At 43.9% G+C, this 22,783-nt stretch overlaps 1 protein-coding gene across 11 annotated transcripts in view; it reads right to left on the bottom strand.

Moving 5' to 3' along the window:
- Positions 1-22,783, bottom strand: part of RERE (arginine-glutamic acid dipeptide repeats) — a 293,409-nt gene that overhangs the window by 151,515 nt on the left and 119,111 nt on the right. For all 11 annotated transcript variants that reach the window (XM_029949991.1, XM_029949993.1, XM_029949995.1 and 8 more), the window contains 2 exons: positions 10,544-10,649; positions 9,128-9,224 (listed from right to left, as the gene is read on the bottom strand). In XM_029949991.1, the coding sequence (XP_029805851.1) occupies positions 9,128-9,224; positions 10,544-10,649 (203 nt within the window). The remainder of the gene's footprint in view (positions 1-9,127; positions 9,225-10,543; positions 10,650-22,783) is intronic.

Below are 22,783 nucleotides of genomic sequence, written 5' to 3'. Positions count from 1 at the left end.
AGAAGTTGGGGTTTTGATTTATTACTTTGCTTTTCTGTTTGGAGTGTCATTGTAACTACTGTATTGTAAATGATGGAAAAAAAACTACATATGTTAAAAAAATAAATTGTGTTATATTCAAAACAAATAAAAAATAAACTGAAAAAAAAGAAATGGGTAAAAAATCATTGTGTATTTGTAAAATGAAACACTACCCAACAATAGAAAGGAAAGAAGTACTGCTACATAGCACATCATGAGGAAAAGTCTCAAATATTAAATGCTGAGCCAAAGAAGCCAGGCACACAAAAAGCAAAATATGGTATGATTCTGTTTACATGAATGAATGTCTGGAATGGATAAAATTCATTTATGGTGAGAGAAATCAGAAAAGTGGTTGCTTTGGGGTGGGAAGCTTTGAGAAGAAAGTAGCTTAAGGGAACTTTCTGGGATGGTGGGAATATTCCAGGCCTTGTTTAGGGTCAAACAAATTTATCAAAAATTTTAAAAATATAAACTTAAAATGTATATTTTACGTATAAATACTTTTAAAGTATTGGGGTAGAAAACAAGCGCCAGAGCCAGTAGCGCGGCGCCGCGGCCGTCCGAACCCCGCGGAGCGGAACACGGGGCGGGTAAGCCACCACAGTCCGCCTCCGTTTTGAAATACTTTCCTGTTACCTCTTGTTGAAGAATTGAGGTTACATTTTAAAGTGTGTGAGAGAGAGTAGCATTTTAAGCATTCAATATTTTCTTTCTCCAGACCAATCCTTTCATCTTGCCCTTTATCTCCCTCCTAAAAGAGCACAGTATTTGACAGTGTTTGTGGGATGAAGGTGGAGAGACTGGTAAGAGAAAACTGCCATCACTACCACCTTACCACAGTACCTGCTCAGAGCCTCCCAAGTCCTATGCGCTCCATTTCTAACGTGATGCTCTATTATTAACAGAAATACGAGTGAAGACTGGGAAGCCCCCTGTTTTCGGGGCCTCTCATTCACCAGGAACGGAGGCGTCCTGCAGGACGCTTGCTCTGGCGGTCGTCGGCGTGGCGGCCCGCGGAGGTCCAGCCTGGGCACTGCACAGTCTGCCGGGTGCCCCCGCCGGTGGGGGAAGGGCATCGGAAGGGGACGGAGAAGAGAACCGCCTTACACAGGAGCGATTATAAATGCAAACATGGCCCAGAAATTCATTCCAGCAAAACTATTCACAACCGGGAAAGTCTCTGTATGTCGCCAGGTGCATGCAAACATCAGAGAAACCTGGAAAGAGGCACAGAGACCTGTGCAGAAGGCTTATGGCCGCAGGTCTGCTCACAGCTTTTATGATGACCCTTGCCTGAAAACAAAGGGAAAAAAAAAAAAGATTTTGAGGCAGTCAGTGTCTTGTCAACTGTAAGCCATTTGACTAATGACAGGTATAGAAAGTTTTTTTTTTTTAACTTTCTTTTCCATTTTTCATTGTTTCTCTTGCCTTCCCATAGGTTATCTTAACATTTTGTATGATTCATCTTGACTCATTTACGGTGTTTTGGCAGTACCGCTCCAGTTTCCTCCAGAGTTGCTCTGGGTCTAACGGCTCCCGGTAGCTCCACGGGGGCCCCTCTGCCTGTCTGCGCTCACACGCGATGGCTGTAAGCATTTCTTCTGTGTACACTGGGCTCCACATCACTGCATTCTTTCATTTGTTGTTCTTTGATCATTTAAGCTGGGAACTTACTCCTTTAATTTCATTTTCATTTCAATTGATGCGTTTGGCGTAATTAGCTTTCCTTTGATCAGAGCTTTAAATGCATGCCATAGATGTTGATACATAGTATTTTTACTGTTGTTTTTAAATTTTTCTTTAATTTCAGTTTTTATTTCCCTTTCTACTCAGGGCTTGTCTAAAGTTTTATTTTCGTTAAGCTTTATGTTTTAATTCCAAATGAGTTACTGTGCAGTGTTACACTAGTTTCAGGCACAGAGCACAGTGATCCACAGTTGTATACATTGCGCAGCACTCCCGAGGACACGTGCCCTCTTCACCCCTCCGCCTGTCCCGCCTGTCCCCCATCCTCCACCCTCGCCCCTCTGGTGACCACCAGTTTGTTCTCTGTAGTTAAGGAAGAGGAAGTTTTAAATTTCCAGGTGAAGGGGCTTTCTGGTTTTGGTTTTTGTTTGTAAAACTATAGTTTTATTGCCTTTTAATCACATGAATTCTTTCTTTATGATCTAACATATGATCAATTTTTGAGACTATGTCAAGGTACAAAGGATGAATGTGTATTCTTGGGCACCTTGGTGGCTCAGCTGGTTAAGCACCTGACTCTTGATTTAGGCTCAGGTCATGACCCCACTTTGGGCTCCGTGTAGAAGGTACAGAGCTTGCTTGGGATTTTCCCTCTCTCTCTCTCCTCCCCCTTCTCTGTGTCCTTCCCCTGCTCACATACATGCTCTCTAAATAAATAAATACTGTTAAATAATGCATATCCTCTATTATTATTAGAGTACAGAGTTCAATATATGTCTATAGGGTTAAAAGCATAGAAATAAATGTAACAAGAATGAGAACACGTCTATGAGGAAAATTCTTAGATGCTGCCGAGAGACACCAGAGCGAGCATGACTAAGTGGGGAAACACCCCTGTTCTCAGACGTAAGAACTCCACACGGCGTTTCTACACAGAAATGATCTGTCAATTCGATGCTGTCCCCATACAAACACCAACAAGCGACTTCATGGACGGAAACGGGCTGGCGCGCAGATCCGCAGGGAGAACAGACAGCTGAGGACGGGGAGCTCCCGGGATGGCAGCAAACAACACTCGGGATCCCCCGAGTTCAGAGAGCGCGGCGGCACACAGAGACAGGCGACAGCCTGACGAGCCCAGGGCACGTGGAAAATAAGACGGGACAAAGGTGGCATCTGGAGCCACCAAGGTCAGGCAGCCGGGGAGGCCGCCGAGGGGCGGTAGCGACAGGCAGAGCCTTCCCGCCACGACTCCATCCTCTGGGAATAAATGAGAAACTGACAGATCTGACTGGATAAAATTAAGTTCTGCAGAATTTTTTTAAAACTATAAAAGAGAACCGACAAGTGGGAGAAAACATTTGCAATACATAAAATAGAAAGTGGCAAAAGAACTTTTAGAGACAGAAAGACCAAAAACAAAAAAAAAAACAAAACAAAAAAAGAAAAAAAACAAAGGAAATGGCATGAACAGATAACTCACACACACACAAAAACAGATAAAAATATCCTTTAAACATATGAAAAAATGCTCACACTCACTCACCGTCAGGAAAATAAAGGGAAACACTGCGGAGGTCCTTGTCCTCACCGGAAAATGGGCACAATTTAAAACAACAGGGCCGCACCTCCTGCTGGGGCCACAGGGGGCCACCAGTGCGAGCTCCCTAGAGGAAAACCACCTACCTTGGCCTTTCAACCCAGCAACCTGTCTCCCCACATCAGACAAGGAGGAAACACACGTGCTCGAGGACAGTCACTGAAGCGTCATTTGTGACTGAAAGCCCCCCCCTCCCCCGGAGACTCCCGCAGGCCTGCCCACACCCCTCCACAGGCGGCCCCGAGGGGAGAGGACGAGCCCCACCGATGGACACGGGGGGGGGGCGGGGGGGGGGGATATTCCAGAGACACCCGCTAGGTAAACGGCAGGCGCAGAAGCATGTCTAGTGCATGCTACTCTTCATACCAGAAGGAAGAGGCTGTAAGAAAATAGACATGTATTTGCTCACTTGCACTTTTTCAAGTGCAGGAAGGAAAAACGAAGAAGTAAAGCGAGCCACAGCCACCGCCCGCATGCACTCACACACCCAGCAATAACGAGAGTCCCTGTGGACCAGGAGGAACCAAAGGTGGAGCGCCAAGTCTACCATGGACCCTAACTGTACTGCAAACAGAGAACACAGCCACACTTGAGGACATACAAAAGAGCAGAACAGACCCAAACAACTTTGGAAGACAGTGTCTCCCAAATCCTAGAGATTGTAAGGCTAAAGACAAACATTTAGTCAGTAAATCTGTTTCTCACAGGGACATGGGTTACAAGTTCTAAAACTATGTGTATTCTTGAAGTGAATAATAATAAGTAAATATATTTTAACAATAAGAACAGAGGTTTTCACTGTTGAAGAATGAAGTTGCAAAAAGAACTACAATAAAATGAATCTGGTGGCCTCAGCCCAGAAGCCCGCCTTCCCTCTCTGCTCTCAGCCATGCGAGGATACGAGAAGTGGGCCATGTGCACACCAGAAGGCTCTCGGCAGAGCAGGCTAGCACTCCGATCTCTGACTAACAGCCTCCAAAGCGGTCAGAAATACATTTCTGTTGTGTCTAAGCCACCCAGTCTGTGCTATTTTGTTACAGCAGTTTGAATGGAGTAAGACACTAGTGAAATTCAAATACGGTCTTTAGTTCCACTGTACTGTACTAACGCTAATTTGCTGGTTCTGGAAACCACACTAGATTCCATCAGATGTTAACACTGAGAAAGACTGGGGGAGGGATAGATGGAAACGTGGTACCCATAATTTTTCTGTGTGTCTAAAAGCCGCTCCAGATAAAAGAATTTTTTTAAAGATTGAGAAGCATCCAAGGGCAGAGAGAGTACATTGTTCAGTTGGGTGCTCCCAGCGTCTCAAAGCCCTTGCCCAGCTAGGAGCACCACGACATGTTAAATGATGAAGGAAGGAAGGAAGGAGGGAGGGAAGGTGGGAAGGAAGGAGGGGAGAAGGAGGGAGGGAAGGAGGTGGAAGGAAGGAAGGGAGGAATGGAGGAGGGAGGGGAGGGAGGAAATAAGGAAGGGAGGGAGGGAGGAAGGAAATGACCATCAAGCTATGGCGCCTAATGAAGGACTTAAGCATGTAAGGACAATAAAAATGCTGTAGGTCAAAGTTATTTTACATATAAAAACAACAGTTGACTAAAGCCAGGAAATGAATCCTGAAACTGTAAAACTAGCTGCTCTAAGGCATCTGGACACTCAAGGGGATGCAGGAGCCAAGGGCCTTGTGTAAATGCTGAGGATGGCTGAGGAACTGCGTGGACGTGTACTCAGTCGGCATCAATCACAGCACGCACAACCCTAGCTGCCCAGAACAAAGTGAAGAGATCAATTAATTCAGGATGAAAGGGGGAAGATTAGAAGCCCTGCAGAGCCAGGTCAGGGTTTCCTGGCTGGGGAAGGCTCCAGAAAATTCACTCTAAAGCATATTCCTAGAAGATGAATTCCTAGCCGAGATGACAGCTTGGCACGTGCCTACTGAGGCCAATTTTCCCCCAAGCGATTCCTTGAAGTCCGAGGCAGATAATCAGGAGTTAGGAAACAGCCCTTAAGTCGTTGAGACATTTATGATTCTTGGGAATTCAGTTACAGAAGCACAGTAAACCTGAAAACGCCGTGCAGGCCACATGCTCACAGCCCAATCACAAAGCAATCTCTCTAGATCCTTTCTTTGATCATCAATAAAACATGATCCTTAGGGTGAAAAAAAAAGTAACACAGCAAACAAATTGCAAGCTATAATTTTTATTTAGTGTAATAAAATTTATCTGCTTGTTCTCATAGTAGATTTATCTGCTCATTCTCAGAGCATCTAAAGGTGGCCCCTTGAGCGAAACTCTCCCTCCCATACCTGAAATAATCAGAACAACCAAACAATTCAGCCAAGAGGCCACAGGAAAGTAACATAAATGGATGCTGAGTAATTATATCATCAATAACTCGGTGCAGAACTACGTTTAATTTCATTTTTTCTTTTCTTCCTTTTTTGCTTTAAGAACCCAACCCAGGGGCACCTGGGTGGCTCAGTCGTTTAAGCGTCCAAATTCAGCTCAGGTCATGATCTCGTGGCTCAAGAGTTCAAGCCCCATGTTGGGCTCTGTGCTGAGCACTAGGATCTCTGACAAGAAGGGTGCTAGGCACTACACTGTCAAGTCTTTCTCTTTCTTTTTTCCTCCTCCATGTTTTTCCACAATGTTCAGCTGACCCTTTTTCATGTTCCTATGGACTATTTTGTCTCTTTTAAAACTGAATTTTAAAAAATATTTTTTAATGTTTATTTTTGAGAGAGAGAGACAGAGACAGAGACAGAGTGTGAGGGGGGAGGGGCAGAGAGAGAGGGAGACAGAGAATCCTAAGCAGGCTCCAGGCTCAGAGCTGTCAGCATAGGGCCTGACGCGGGGCTCGAACTCATAAGCGGTGAGATTATGACCTGAGCCAAAGTTGGACGCTTAACCGACTGAACCACCCAGGCGCCCCAAAGCTGAATTTATTTTTGGCAGAACTGCTTTATATCTATAGAGGAAGAAAAAACAATGTTCCCGTGGACAAATGGGCAAGAAAGATTTGGAAGAAAAAACTAGTTTAATCTCCCCACCCCACACCATATTGTAAAATTAATCTAGTTTTGTTAAAAAGAAAGGGAACAATCAAGACCACTGGGGGGGGGGGGGGCGCGCACTGCTTCTTTGGGAGGTGATCTCAACGGGAGCCTCTGCTGCCGAGAACCCGGCCAGACCACTGAGCAGTAACGGTGAGAAGCACACAGGTGAGCTCCAGAGGCAGACAAAAGTCACTACACCCGCAAGTACTTACGAAGCACCTAGCAGGCCAGACATTCATTATGGCCACTTCAAAGAAAATACCACAGGAAGAAATGACTAACCCGTATGGGTTCTAGTCACAGGCACTGTGAAAAGAAGGAACTCCCATTAGCACTCCGGCCCTTCTGTGGCCAGAGAAGCGACAGCAACCACACTACACATCTCCAGAAAGTATCTGATTATAAACCCCGAAACAGTCCATTCAGTAGGTCCAGATGGATCTACGTGGGACAATTGGTTCTTCTAAAAAGAGTAAAATAGTATAAAATGATTCCTCAAATCTACATAGCCGCTAGTAAGTATTCAACTATATTCATTTTAAGTAAGTCTATCAAAACGTATTGAATAACCAGAGTCATTTATGTGTCCTGCATATTTGGTTTTTTAATGTTTATTGATTTTTGAGAAAGAGAAAGTGCGAGCAGGGGAGGGGCAGAGAGAGAAGGAGACACAGAATCCAAAGCAGGCTCCAGACTCTGAGCTGTCAGCACAGAGCCCGACGCGGGGCTCGAGGTCACAAGCCGCGAAATGACGACCTGAGCCGAAGTCAGACACTTAACCGAATGAGCCCCCCAGGTGCTCCATAACATATGTATCTAACTTCAACTCTACATTTTTAAGAATCATTTACCTCAACCAGTGACACAAGATGGAAATAAGAAGGGAGAAGCATATATATCAGGATAAGAAAGAATTCCAAGATCAAGCCACTGTCTTCACTAACAACTGAATGGTTCCATCGATCTATCCAACCTTCCATTTACTGGCTTCATTCAGTGTTCGAATTTAAGACTGCAAAGTCATTGCCGCCAAGACCTCAAAAGCTGGTGGGAACTTTGGAAGATGTTTATAAAACACCACAGGAATTCTCTAAATTTATCTCAAGTCTTGTAAAAAGCCAAATCTGACCATATTCGCTCCTTCCCCTATAGCAGGAATTAGCCAATCTGGCCCAAAGCGCCTTTTATACAGCCCCAGAATGAACAACAGAATAGCTTTTACATTTTTAAATGGCTAAAAAAAGAAATCAATAGAAGAGTAATATCTCCTGACATGTGGAAATTAAATGAAATTCAAATGTCAGTGTCCATCAATAAAGTGTTACTGGCGCACAGCCACCTCATTCATTTACTGGTCGCCTAGGACTTTGCACTCTGAAGGCTGAGCCGAGCAGCTGCGAGAGGGATCACAGGAAAGATGATCCAGCCCGAAACATTTACCCAAACCTGCCCCAAAAGTTGCTACTAATTTGCCTTGAAATAACTGGCTTTCGCTACAGCTTTGCACAGGAGACTCCAGATGGTTACACTGAATGCCATTTGAGCAACATAATGGAGAAATTATCGTATCTCATTATAGCTCAATTAAAAGTAAATCCCTATGACCTTTTTTTCAATTATATTTGTTAACAAAGAAAGTAGTCTTTCACGGCTTTATTCTTTCTGGTTGCGAAAGAATTACAAAAAAATTACCTGTCTTACTTCCCCTACTATTTAAGACACCCACAGTCTTCCACACACATGCGAAATATACCAGGATGTAGGGGTGTGTGTGTGTGTGTGTGTATGTGTGTATACTTGTATACATATACACATATGGGTATGTATACATACATACATATATATACACACACACATATCCAACGTGTGTGTGTGTGCGTGTGTGTGTGTGTGTGTATCACCTTTTCCTAAAAGGAACAGAAAACACCAGAAAGTGCAAAGCAAGGGCTTCTAGCCACTTTCTGGCATAATTCTGTAAGATTACCCGCAAAGTCACCTCCTTCCTCAGAATAAAATCTTCATTACAGTCTTCCTAACTCCAAGCTTTCTGGTAGGAAATTTTTCATACATACAAAAAATTAAAAGAAGAGATGAGTAAAACTTCCTATAAACCTTGCTTCAACTCTCAAGTCATGCTGCCATATTTGTTTCACCCACGTCTCCACCTTTCCTAGTGGAAGTAACTGATTCTTTAGAAAATCACCTGCAGATCATCATAGCACTTCTCCCTAAATACTTTAGCAACCAGCGCCAGGATACTAATTTTCAATACCAGCTAATACTAATAAGGAAACAGAGATACAAAACTACAGAGAGGGCGGCAAAAAAATTTAAGGTTTTTTTTTTTTTTTTTGGCCACACAGATTAGTGACAATACAGATAACGTCTGAAATCCCAACAGTCCACAGAGTTAACTCGGGAGTGCTGGTGCGCTAACTTGGGGGGAGCCCACAGCGCAGTCTGACTGGTATCATGCTCATCAAGAGGCGCGACCACCCCACGCTGCGCACACCGTGTCCCCGGCGCCCGGCGGCCACCCCGCACCACACACACACACACCGTGTCCCCGGCGCCCGGCGGCCACCCCGCACCACACACACACACACACCGTGTCCCCGGCGCCCGGCGGCCACCCCACACTGAGCACACCATGTCCCCGGCGCCCGGCAGCCACCCCGCACCACACACACACACACACACCGTGTCCCCGGCGCCCGGCGGCCACCCCGCACCATGCACGCCGGGTCCCCAGCGCTCACCTAAGGGCAGCAGCGTGGTATGTGTCGACGTAGTCAGAAATGAAGAGCTCTCGGTTCTTGATGACTGGGTCTGTGATGACAAGTTCTCTTCCAGAGTCTGTCAAAATAATTAATTGAGAAGATATTAAAATTGAGCCTCCCAAAACAGGAAAATTTTAGCAAAATTTTTCTTTCAGGTTCCCCTCCCACTAAAGAAAGTACAATAAATAACCAGGTCTGGTCAAGAGGAATGATGTCTGGCGGGTGTAACGGGAACCAAGTATCCTGCTGACTGTGTTTTACACCCTTACTAAATCCCCACAGTTTGCTGAAATGCATTAAGCAATTAATGAAAAAAGAAGAAAACAAAGAGAAGAAACAACAATCACATTTTAGCAAACTTGTAAGCCACTGAAATATTTAGGGATCCTGTTTATTTTATATTTTTATTGCTAAATTTTCCAGGGTCAAATTGCACTGTTTCTATAGAAAAAGAAATAACCAGGTTACTATTTTTAATGAGGAACCACAATTTAACTGCGTTAACAGAAATTTTGTAGTTTCAAAGAAGAAAAACGAGTGCGTTATGGACCATCATTCTGCAGAACTGTCGGGCTATGCTTTGCTGACTCACACCCATCACCAGAAGCAGTGGGCAGGGAAGAGTGAGGCCGCAGGGCTGTTCCAAGCGGGATCCCAGCCTGGCCAGGACCGTGCCTCACCTGAAAGTGGGGAGTGACAAATTCTAACTCATATTATTAATGGATAACAAATGTGAACCAGCTAAGTGTGAGGCCCAGCACTCGAAAAATCAGTAAAAAGGCATGAGTATACACTTGAACAAATACAATACACATTCTTTGTGCATACCTCACATGTCAATAAAGTTAGGGGGTAGAAACTACAATGCCAGAGCAAGAAAAATAAAAGACACTCTGAACTACCTTCTTAATTATTCTCAAAGTCAAGATGCAAACTGAACTCCAAACCCTCAGGAAAGCTATACTATCAAAACTGAAGTTCCCAGCCCTGGATGCAGAAAGGTTCGATCATGGAGATTATTGAAAAGGAGAAAAGAAATAAAACGGAATCCTGGTATTTTAAGTATTATTAGTTCATCATTAGGAGAGAAAAAGGAATTTTAAAAATGAAATTACTGTTATTTCCCAAGAATGCCTATGTCTAGTCCAAGTTTAAGGGGAAGATGTTATTGGCATATCTCTCTGGTTGTTTGGGGGTGTTTTTTAAGGCCAAAATAATGAAAGAACTCAGCAACAATAAGTAAATAAACAAACATTCCAGTAATGCCCTCAGTTATGAAAAGCTTTTTTAGAGAAAGTTTTTCATAGTGGTTATCTCCATTTCATGAATACTTTAAGAAATAACCTCATCCAAAGCTAAGAAAATGTAAGAATCAAACCAGAAGGACTCATTTACCATTTTCATTATGCCGATCCTGAACCAAATGCTGGTAAACAGAATCTGGAACTTCAGACTGACGGTAGTACCATTTGACGTTCATGAGTAGATGGTCCCTCTTACTCTGAAAAGGAAAATCTAACAGCATTAGGAACAGGATTTCAGGTGCCCAGAGCTGCATACCATACCCATGATCAAAAACCCCCGTGAACAGGTGGAGGGGCAGAGAGGGAGACTCACAATTACCACAAGGGCCACCAGCCAAAATTATTTTTAATCCCGCCCTTACACCCCTCTGACCCTACTGCTCAAAACCTTATTCCAGGAAACCAAAGGAGACCAAACTTAAACCTAGCTTGAGTAATTCAATCAATATCATATTTTTATTTATCATTAACTATACAAAACTACATGAATACATCCTACTTCTATCCTAATCCTTAATCATCTTGGTAAAAATTTATAAACTGCATCAGCACAGCGTCAAGGCCCTTAAGGGCGGTAAGTCAGAAAAACCTGACCCTGCAAAGTTTGGCACAAAATCATCTCTCCACGGCGGGCCAGTGACCCAGGCTGATCCCGGCCCCGTCCATGTTGCTGCCACAAGGCAAGCCTACACAGCAAACTGCGCGTGGTGGTGAAGACACTAGGAATCCACAGAACAGGGACCCTATCTTAATTATCTTCGAATTTTCAGAGAAAAGAACTTGTACACAAATATTTGTGAATAATAAGGAGTTCTATGATGATCAGGGGGCCCTAAATGTTTGTGGGACACGTAACCATGTGATTCCCCAGAAGGTAACTTTTTTCCGAGTTCATTCCAAGCACAAAGGGTGAAACCCTGCCCTTCTATTAGAAGGCCGTGGGACTACAGCTTGAGGGAGATGATGGTCCTGGTGCACCTGGACGTGAACACGGCAGCGCCCCAGGGCTTCCCCTGGCCTCATAAAGGGATTCCCACCCCAGGAGAGGGCCTCAGTAGACCTCCCCAAGGTGAACGCCGCATCCTGCCTTCTAGCAGCGTCCACCTTCCCATCACAAGTCAGCAGGTGAGTCAGAAACAAAGAGAGCTAAAATTTGAGATATGCTTCATGTTTATGAAGGAGATGACTAAGGCCTAAAATATGTCAAAGGAGCCTCTTTAATGAAGTAAGATGCTTTCTGCTTAAATAAGAGGTATGTATACAGCGTTCACTGAGAGGCAGAGAGGCAAACACACACACACACAACAACAACAACAAAACACAACAAAAAACCTTTACTGAAATATTTAAGCCATTTAAATGACCCGAGAGAAAAGCACTACCAAAGTCCTGATGAACTGGAGTGTGAAGAAGCACTGATCCAAAGAAAGTATCATAAACACCAAGATTCCTACTGTATAATTATCTGTGTCAAACAGGCCTACACAAATAGGCCATCATTACTGGTTTGAAAAAAATAGACTGTATAGAAAGAATAAGCCTACAAAGTGGGTACTTTTTAGTTTTTATCCATTTTGTACTTTTTTATTCTATACTGTTTATACTGAAGGTGGGAAAACGAGGAAGAACCAGTATGTTACACAAAAAGAATCAATATTACATACACGCATTTATCCACAAAAGCAATTACTCCCTGCAGAGGATTTCGGAGGAAGTAACATGTGACCTGGGGGAAAATGGGAAAGATCTCAATGGAGTCTTTCCAGGCAAAGGAGGAGACCTGGGGAAGATGCGAAGAGAAAAGGCAGAGCCAGCGCAGGACAAGGCCCCGCGGCCCCCGTGCCCCCAGCACAGGACAGCCTCCTGCGTGGTCCTGAGGGACTCGGACTCTGACCGCGGCGCGGCCGTGAGTGGGTTTCTCTCTGGACAAGCGGGGTCCTCCCCGTCTCTTGCTGGCCGAGCACACAGGCAGTGAGGGACAACACACGGGGTCATAGGAGAACCCCCAGGTGACCACGCTTCCTGCCAGGCCCGGCCATAAACAGCAGGGCCAGGATGATGGCCTCTTCACGGAAAGGGACGAAGCGGGGTGGGGGGCCTGCCTGGAGGCCATCAAGGACAAACCCAGGCGAACGCCTAACACAGGGCTTCTCACCCTCAGGATTGCTGACATTTGGTCCAGGGGAGGCTGTCATGGGCGCCTATCCTGCGCACTGTTGATATTTAGCGGCACCCTGGCCTCCAAACTCTAAATGCCAGTGGCACCCCCCCTCCTCATTGTACTAAGCCAAAAAAATATCTCCACACGTTCCCAATGTCCCCTGAGGGGACAAAATTACTCCCCAGTGGAAAACCAATGGTCTGACAGTTTCCTTTTTAAGGAAAGCTAGACCAGAACGGTGACCAGAAGAAAACCTAGTTGAAACGCTACTGGACAGGGAACATGGAACGGGTAAGAACACAGCGAAGTCTGTCACAAGTTGGGCTCACACCCCCTCTCCACCACCTCCTAGCTGTAGGACTCTGGGCGTGTTAATAATATTCCGAGTCTCCGCGTTCCTGTAAAACGGGAACACTGAATCCTACTCAAGGACTCCTGACAGAGGAGGACGGACTCACTCCCGGAACTGAGCAGGCGCCCAAAGAGCAGTGGGTTCTGCTGGGAGGGGACACCACCACGCGTCACGGAAGAATCTCACGCACTCTGCTCGGAATTGTAGGACCTTTTTCTTCACCAGCGTGCGGGTTCTTTCCCGAGACGCCAGTGCTCTCCAGTGTTTTAGCCACTCACGCATGCCTCAGTGCTCACAGCGATGAACTACTTACAGGGCTCACAGGAATTCAGATCTACTAGCAATCTTTGCAACTATGTTCTGAAATCTATGCTTCTATGCATTTCTTTAATACATCGAAGACGTCTGAAAACCTGAAGAGCAACCGAGGTAAGCTTTTAAAGGTATCATAACTGGCAATCATACAATGTCTATTTTTCAGAACCAAGCAAATGATTCTGGTGGCCTTTTGAGGTATAATATCTATATTAATTTCTAGGCCTGGCACACTTAATAACCACACACATGCACGCACGTACACACACACACACACACACACACACACACACACACACACGCTGCTCTGGTATATTTGTACCTAGATTTATGACTCCTAATATGAGACTTAACAAAGGCAGCTGAAACCCTGCTGGATTTCCTGGTGCAGTACTACCTAATGACCAGGGAGTGGCAGCATTGTGTCAAAAAAAAAAAGCCTCCAAAATCTTAATTTGGGATACAACACAACAAAAAGTAGATTCACAGTCAACAAAAGTTCTGAACAAATATAAGTAGGTATACTAGACATAATCGTCCTAAATAGGCCAGGAAGTTAACAATTAAACATCTACAGGAAAGCAGCATGTCAGTTTAGAGGGTACTAGACTAAAAGTAATCCAGTCCTCTGGTCCTGTCTGTAATCACTTAGTCAGCAGGGGCACAACCTTAGTGGAGTCACCTGGCCATCTGACAAATGAAGGGAGAGAATGCGATGATTTCTAGGGCCACATTCCATTTTATATACTTAAATCTAGGTTTCGTTCACGGACAAAACCAGTAGACAAAGTGGCTGGGAAAGTCCCTCCTGTTTTCTATCAACAAAATGGCATCGGCTAAAACCACCAGACTAGAGAGGTTTTGACTAATTACAATGCCATCTTCTCCAAAGCCGCTGTGCACCAAGGAACAGCAAAGGGGAACCGAGTGTTCCCTCTACCAGTAAACGCTCCCAAAGCCATCTCACACACACAGGTGCGGCCCAAACATTAACCATGGAATTCTTTGTGTTCTTCCCACTATTCATTAGAAAAAGACTTCTGCTTAGAATCACAGAAAACTGAAAGCAAAAGGGACCTTAGAGATGATGTGATTTAGCCCAAGTCACGGAGCTCTGACCCGGGGCTTTGCAACTTGAGCGAATGAACTCCCAGCCGCACTTCCGTCGTACACGCGTGACGGGAAACAGTGGCCCGTGCCACACTCAGCTGCGAGGAGCACCTCAACGAGCAAGAGCAGCGTGGACGGGCTCTCAATAAATGCTGGGTGGGGGGAACCTGGGTGGCTCAGTGGGCTAAGCGTCTGACTCTTGACTTTGGCTCAGGTCGTGATCTCACTGTTCGCGAGACAGCCCTGCATCGGGCTCTGCGCTGACTGCATGCCCACGCTCACAGGCGTGCTTTCTCTCAAAAGTAAACTTTGAAAAAATAAAAAATAAATGTTGGGTGTTAACTACCACTGTTTTACAGATGAAGACAGGAGTCAGGCTTTAAGAGGTTACTTATGTATACTGTTTTTCTCAGATTCAAATTAAGCTACTAACAGCAACACAAAAATAAATCATGTAGCAAATGGGGGAGGCGGGAGGATCTCTACTTTTGCAACAATTTGAGAAGCATATCAAGTATTTCTAACAAATAGGCCTCATTACCAACTAGTGATAGAATTGTACAATTCCATAAAGGTCAAAGTGGTTATAAATGACCCATTTTAAACAGAATGCTGAGTAAAAAGGGAAGCGGGGAGAAGCTTCCCCTGTGAAGGCACCCTGGGGTCTATTCCTGAACACACAGAGGAGCTCACTGGGAAGTAAATTATTTCCCACCACTTTATCTTCAGAGAGAGACCTGCCTGCCTGCCTGCCTGCCTGATTACAGGTAACAGGAAGCACCAGCCCTGAGGAAAAAACCACCACCAGGAGCACGGCCGATGTGCTCACGGTGAGGTTTCACAGGAAGGACTGGGCACACAAGGAGAAGAGCTGGGTCGGGGTTAAGTTATGGATTCTTCCACATCACTGACCTGGATTTCTCTGAAGGGAGGGATGTACGCAAATTTAAGGAAATAGTTTATTTGAGGACAAAACCCATCCCCGCCTTGGTTTAGAAAAAAGACCAACAGCCTAGTGGGTGTTTGGGAGCAGTCTTTCTAGAACTGTCAGATGACGGACGGACTGAGAGTTAATGAACTTCGAAGTCAGAACACTCAGAAGGAGAAGGCTGGGGTGGGGGCGAGGGAAAGGCAGGGCCAGCAGGAGGCTGCTGCTGACACGGGCAGCACACCGCCCGGCTGTCCACAGAAACTCAGGAGCCAAGGCCCAGAAGTAAGTTTCCCTTCCTAGAGCTCGTTCATGGTGATTAATACAGTACTTTCACTGGTTCAACAGCCAATCTGAGCCTTTCCTAGGACTAGTCTTGATATCATCTGAAAAAAAAAACACTAACACACATGAAAAAATAAAAAGAGTGAGGGGTAAGGGTGGGGGAGTGGCTGGAGTTCATAAATGACCAACAGGACAAGTCGGACACTCTTGTATACAACACGAGGAGGCCCCCAGCCCACGATGGGAACAACAGTGACTTTAAATTCACCTGCACCATGCAGAGAAGAACTCCTTTGCCCCCTCAGTCACCTACAAGCTCCTGGGAGACGCCACCAGGGCTCCCGAGCCCTTCAGACAAGCCCCATTAGCTCCACCAAAGACAACGAACCAAGATATAAAGATGAATACCATCAAATAAACAACTCTGCAAAGTCAACATAATCTACTAGAGATAATAATCAGGGAATTTCCTTCAAATTTTTAACTGCTTTGTTCTTGAGAGCTTGCATTTCAAATAATGGAAATTTGACTCTAGATTCCGAGTCAGATGAAATCAAAACAAAATTCTTGTTTTCTAAAGCCAAAACAAGCCAAGATCTTCCACGAATCTGGGAAGTAGAACTGGCTAATATTTGTGTATCAGATGGCTTAAGAACATACCTTTTAAAGAAACTACTCATGCATTTCCACAACACTGTGATAGAGTTGTGTGAATACTACAGGTTTACTGTATAATTCGGATACATCCACAAAAACAGTTGGTGTTGAGACACAAAGCCGGCAGCATGAGGGGACATGGTCCACCAGACATAACAGCCCCCCTTCCAGCGTTCCACACAGTCGGTTGAAAGTGGCATTGAAAGTGAAAGGCTGTGTCCACCTCCACGCACAAGGTGAAAACACTGCCCTAAAAAGACCTTGGGGACACAGTCTCACTTGTAGGCTTGAGTCATTCCTGACTCTGAGAGAGGGAAGAAGGGACAAGATGGTCAGAGCTTATTACTCTTCTCCAAGGCCAAAGATAAATCCAGATATATGTACAGAAGAATCCAATGTAAAGATAAGCTTTCTGTATCAGAGGATCATATCAACTTTGTAGGTAACACTGGAACTGAGATCAATCAATAGGAAATCAAGTAGGAAAGATCATGTAATATTTCAAGTCACTGCTCTGCTCATGCTTTGGCATGAGACACTAGGGAGATAACATATTATGGGAGCAGAACAGGAATCTTTCTAGAACTGTCAGAACTTTCTAAAACTGTCTATCTAAATGGCTTATAGCCATCACAGCTCAAAATGCCATGAAAGCGTTCTAGAAAAACATAACAAGTGCCACCAAGGAAGGCTTGGCCATCAAGGTCCAGCCATCTCAGAGCTCTGCTCTGTCATGGATACCAGGAGAGAAAGCCAAAATGCGGACTCCAGAGTCTTGTGCTCAAAAAAAGGGGGCTTTGAGTATCTCCTCCTCCTCCAGGGATCACATACAAACCTCCCGACTGTACTGACATTAAACATTTTGTTTCCTTTTTTGAGACGATGGCGTTGGGGGCAAGTAAATATCTTACTGCCCTTGAGTAAGCAAAGTCTCCACTCTCATTTGTCTTAAAATGCTCTTCTTCCAACTTTCTCAGAGTCTTTAAGTGTGCAAGTGGGCATAAAGGTGAAGGATCCAGACCTACAGAGGAGTCACGTTCTACCTCCTCCACCCAGTAAGGACTGAGCACATGTCCCCTCTGGTGGCCAGACCCCTTGAGTTTCATGGTGCTATTTATTAGACTCATGGTTAAAATTTTATGTGTCAACTGGACTGTGCTACGGGATGCCCAAACAGCTGGTAAAACATTTCTGGGTGTATCCATGAGGGTGTTTCTGGAAGAGATCAGAATTTTATTCAGTTGGCTGAGTAAAATGACCTGACTTCACCTATGTAGGCAGACTTCACCCAATCTCGTTGGGGCCAAAAGGAAAAAAATGGAGAAAGACACATAACTCTCTTTTCCTAAGTTGGGACATTCATATTTTCCTACCATCAAACATCAGAGCTCCTGGTTCTTAGGCCTTCAAATTCCAGGACTTACACCAGTGACCTCTGGTTCTCAGACCTTTAGCCTCAAACGAGGAGCTACAGCACTGGCTCCACCGTTACCCGGCCCATGGACCTGGACCTGGTGGACCACCGCTCTCCTAGCTCTCCACCTTGCAGATACCAAGTTATGGGCCTTCTTTGTCTCAGTATCCTCGTGAGACAATTCCTATGGTACACATTCTCTCTACATCTCTCTCCTATTAGTTCTGTTTCCCTGGAGAACCCTAATAAAAGTGGCTACTTATCATTTATTAGCATTTCCAAATGGACAGAACTTGGAACTACCAGGGGTCTACTCAAAACTAGAAAAATGAATTCTTTCCTTAAAGAGAAATGCAGATAAAGAAACAGAGAAACAAGCATATTGATTGGACTAAAGTGCTAACTGGCTGCAGGCACCAGATTCAAGGTTGCAAGCATATTTTCCAAACCTGTGGGTGGCACTCAATTCTAAACACTGTTTTCAAGAGATTGCCTCAGTATCTGGATCCTGTTAAGAGACTGAAGTCACCTTCGATCAGATGAATCCTGTGAAGCAAAAAGGTGGACCTCTGGGAGCACAGACGACTCTCACAGTGTTGACAGCCAACCCTTGCAAACACCTGGTCACACACCAACCCCCAGAAAGACGATGCAGCTAAAGCTCTGCTGAAGCCCAGGCTCTGCCGATCGGAAGTCATTTTCAAAACCCACTGTTTCTTGATGATGCCATATTTGTTAAACAAATTTTTGTCTTTTGCTTAATTATTTTTAGAGTCAATGTGGACAAAAGTCAATCGGTATTTTGGTAGGACCAAAAGGTACATGAAAATAAAATCCTCTCAACCTCCGACTATAAAACGCAAGCTGACTTAGGCACTTTCTGTCTATGTTCACATTGTGCAGGACAATAACAAGTTCAGACAGCAGATTCCGTTCTTCGCCACGGAGGGCCCCAACTGAGCGCATGTGTATCCTTGGGGAAACTCCTACTTCTTGGCCTCCCTGGTAAGGCAGAAGGCAGGGTCGCCAAGTAACCTCTGCTGCCCTTGGCCTCTTAAACTAAATAACAAGTTTATGTCACATCTACACAAACACGCTATACTTACAGGGAGACTTCACACATCAGCAGACACACCAAGCTAGCGGGCACGCCTGTAATTTACCGCATGTATCCCATAAGTTATCCTGACAAAAATACTAAGTGTCAGATTCAGGATTGAAAAGGTCTCAAGTTTGGGTTGACGGGCCAAGTTAGGAGATGAAGTATCACAGATAAATTAGGACTTCGTTCTAGGATCCCCAACGTCTGCTGTCCAAACCCAAAATAAGTTCCTTCCTAAAAGCCAGGGCTCTGTTTCCAGCAGTTATGGTTATATCAGATTAATTTACAACCACAAATTTCCTATTTGGCTCCAAATATTTCCCCCATAAGGGAGGGAAAATAGGCAGCCACCTAAGTGCCGAACTGCCTTCAATCCACACTAAATGGAATTAAACAGTCCAGTGAATTTCCTTTTTGAAAGAACAGTACAAAGCGTGGCATCTTTGCAGCACTTTGGCTGTTGCCTGGTGACAGTGGCGGTGATTCTACTCGCTCCGGGGTTTTATCACTTCTTCAAGTGACCGAGCTAGGAAAGTCAGGGAGCTCGACCGCACACCAGCAATGGGGTTAGGTGGTGTAGCAGTGAAAAAGAAGTTAAAGAAGGGAAAGAACCTGTGCTACGAGCTTCCAAAATTCTCTATAAGTTTCACAAATGAAACGGAAATGATCACATTATTTTTTTAAATAAAAATTACTAACTGGTGACTAAAAACACATCACACAGACTTTGCTCCTAAAAACGGATGCTGAGGGGCACCTGGGTGGCTCAGTCAGTGTCCACTCCTAATTTCAGCTCAGGTCATGGTCTCCTGCTTTGTGAGAACAAACCCCGCCCTGGGCTCTGTGCTGACAGTGCAGAACCTGCTTAGGACTCTCTCTGCCGCACCCCTGCTTGCAAACACCTGCCCATGCGCTCTCTCCCTCTCTCAAAACAAATAGACTTAAAAAAAGTTTTTTAACTGATGCGGAAGTATCTTGAAAAGATCTCACTGACTCAATAAATGCTTTCTGAAATTGGTTCTCAAACTTGTTAGACTCAGAATTCCCTACTCTCTTCAAAACTACTGAGGAGTTCAAAGAATATATAAATACTAAACATATATATAAATACTAAATATAAATAATATATAGTACTACATAAAGTACTATAGTACTTACTATATTGAAAAGTAAAAATAAAAATTTTTGAGATTTTTTTACGAATTCTTTTAGCAATAATAATAACAGTGTTATATTAACATAAATAATTGTTAACAAACTAAAAATTTTATTTTTTTTAAGTTTATTTATTTTGAGAGAGACAAAGACAGCATGAGTGGAGAAGAGGCATACAGAGAGGGCAAGAGAAGGAATCCCAAACAGGCTTCACACAGTCAGCGTGGAGCCTGACACGGGGCTCGATCCCACAAACCGTAAGATCACGACCTGAGCCAAATTCAAGAGTCAGACACCAGCTCAACCAACTGAGCCAACCAACTAAAAATCTTAAAACAAAATTTAGGAAACAAGTAATACTTACATTTCAATAAATCTCTTATGTATGGCTTAAGGAAACAGCCTCTCCTATCAGATGCTACAATCAACCTATTGAGTTATTACGTATCATTTAGCCCTTGTAAAATTCCACTGCGCACTCGTGAAAGGAGAATGAAGCAGTCTGCACACCCCTGGGGCGGACTTGAGAACAGCGGCTCTGTGGGACGCAGTGAATGTGCCACAGAAATGGTCCCAAGGGTCCTCCCTCTCGGACCCTGCGAGTTTACGCTGTGTAAGTAAGCATGTTCTCCAAACAGAACCGTGACTGGAAATGTGAAGGCACACACTCATTCAGAAGTAAGACACTATAAAAAATAGAAGACTGTACTCTTATTTATACAGTCAGACTTCCCGGCAGTGGGCAGGAAGCTAAACTCTTGTTAAAAGAAAGGAAATCTAGCTAAGAAGCCTCTCATTTTAGTGAAAAGTGTTCTTCCTTCTAAACTTTGAACTCATTCTGTCAAGAAATATTTAGAGCTTGATTCAAACAAGAATACAGAGATCTACACTAAAACCAATGAAATGAAATGAAAGAAATAAAATAAAATAAAATAAAATAAAATAAAATAAAATAAAATAAAATAAAATAAAATAAAAAGTGTACTTTGAAAAGCCGGTGCACCTGTAAGAGTCAGAAGCAGGGGTGCAGAAGATAATGGCTGGACAACGGTCTGTGGCAATCTGAGACCCGCGGCACGCATGGCCATTTCAAGTGGCACTACCTCCTGAGAAAACGAGCAATACAAACCAACCGTAACTTTTAAGAAAAGGAAAAGGACTTTGAGCTTACAGCCATATCACAGCATATGAGCTTTCAGAAGACGGACACACTTATTCTATGTGAACCCAGCAACAGTCCTCTCTCTCCGGGCAATCTTTTTGTAGCGCTGTGTTCTGAATTAAAGTGCAAAACTACAGAGCTGGTAACACAGTAAAATACAACACCTTTTAGCAACACAAAAATTTTTAGAATTATTTATACTTTCAAGGAGTACTAATATAGGCTTAGAAATCATTATTGATGTAAATAAAGTCAGCCTGCATGGCAGTAGGAACCCACTTTTCAACTTGCCAATAAGCAAATTCAAATAGTTTGGTTTTAAAAAAGGAAAAATCAGTAGGAACCTTGAGGATTTGTTTTTCTATTTCATTTTATGGGAAGTAGTCTGACTTGTCTTAAATATCTTACTTAGTCTTCTCTTTTGACTTAAACCAAAACCAAGACTGCAGCCTTTAATACCTGCGAGTCTTTTTATAACTGTTCCATCTACAACCATCTTTCTAACACAAACATGCCCTGATAGCTTCTCTCGGCCCCCACACCCGACAACAAAGGCGTGCTGGCGGCTGCAGATGAGAAACGGAAAGCAGGAAACGAGAGGGCCTGATTAATCCCCAGATCATTGATCAGTGTATTCAGCCAAGTGTGAGCTGAGCCGGGGAAATGCTGCTCAAAAATAAATAAATACATAAACCAAGGGGGGGGGGGAATCAAAGAACACAGATCAAAAAGCCACAGTTCATTTTAAAATAGGTTAATTTGCTTGAAAAAGATTCCCCATCATGTTCAAGCACCAATACAACATCTGTAAATGTTAGTATCTTTTGAACCAAGATCTTTTTCTCCAAATCTTTCATCCTCTATCCTTTTTGCTTTACTGTTTTAGTTTTGGTTCATCTTTTTTTCTAAATTAGCTTTACTGAGGCCTAACTCAGACACAATAAAATTAACACATTTACAGTTTCGATTAGTTTGACAAATGTTGTGGAACCACCACCACAACAATCAAGATAGGGAATGTTTCCATTACCACAAGAAGAGTACCTTCTTTAAGAATTGGTGAATCTGCTCTACTGAAAAAGCCTCGTGCCAGGGAATGCCAGGGAATGCGAGAGGAGAAGCTTCCTGATGGGAATCCCTCCCTCCACCTCAACTCCCGGAGGGGTGACTGTCGGAGGCGGCTGACACCCTCTCCTACGGCAGCTAATTAAAGACTTACTACAGACAACGATCCTACGCTCTTGTGCTAGACCGAATTTCTGGGCTGAGAGTTTATATGATCTCCTAAAATTTCCAGAATGTAGATAACAGCTATAATAGTTACAAAAATAAGTGATAATAGTTACAAAAATAAATGAAAATAATAATTTCAAATTAGTTTCACAGTATACTTTCCTCAAATCATGGAACCAATATTTAATAAGCATCAAACATTGTCAAAGAGACAGACACTGAGGATTCACAAGAGATTACCAGATAAATTCCAGACCTGAAAAAGCTTACAGTACACTGGAGGGACTCTGCCCACCCCTACACGGCTCAAAACTAGGTCAAAGAATCCGTGAGGGTTTCAAACAAAGCCATAAGCAATGGAATCTGCCACTTACTAACCATATACCTGAAGGCAAGTAATGTTTGTATATTATACTTAGTCTCCTTGGGTATGATTTTCCTTAAAACTAGCAGCCTT

Source organism: Suricata suricatta, chromosome 8 (assembly GCF_006229205.1).
Source record: "Suricata suricatta isolate VVHF042 chromosome 8, meerkat_22Aug2017_6uvM2_HiC, whole genome shotgun sequence".
NCBI lineage: Eukaryota > Metazoa > Chordata > Mammalia > Carnivora > Herpestidae > Suricata > Suricata suricatta.
This window is presented reverse-complemented; position numbering and strand designations above follow the sequence as displayed.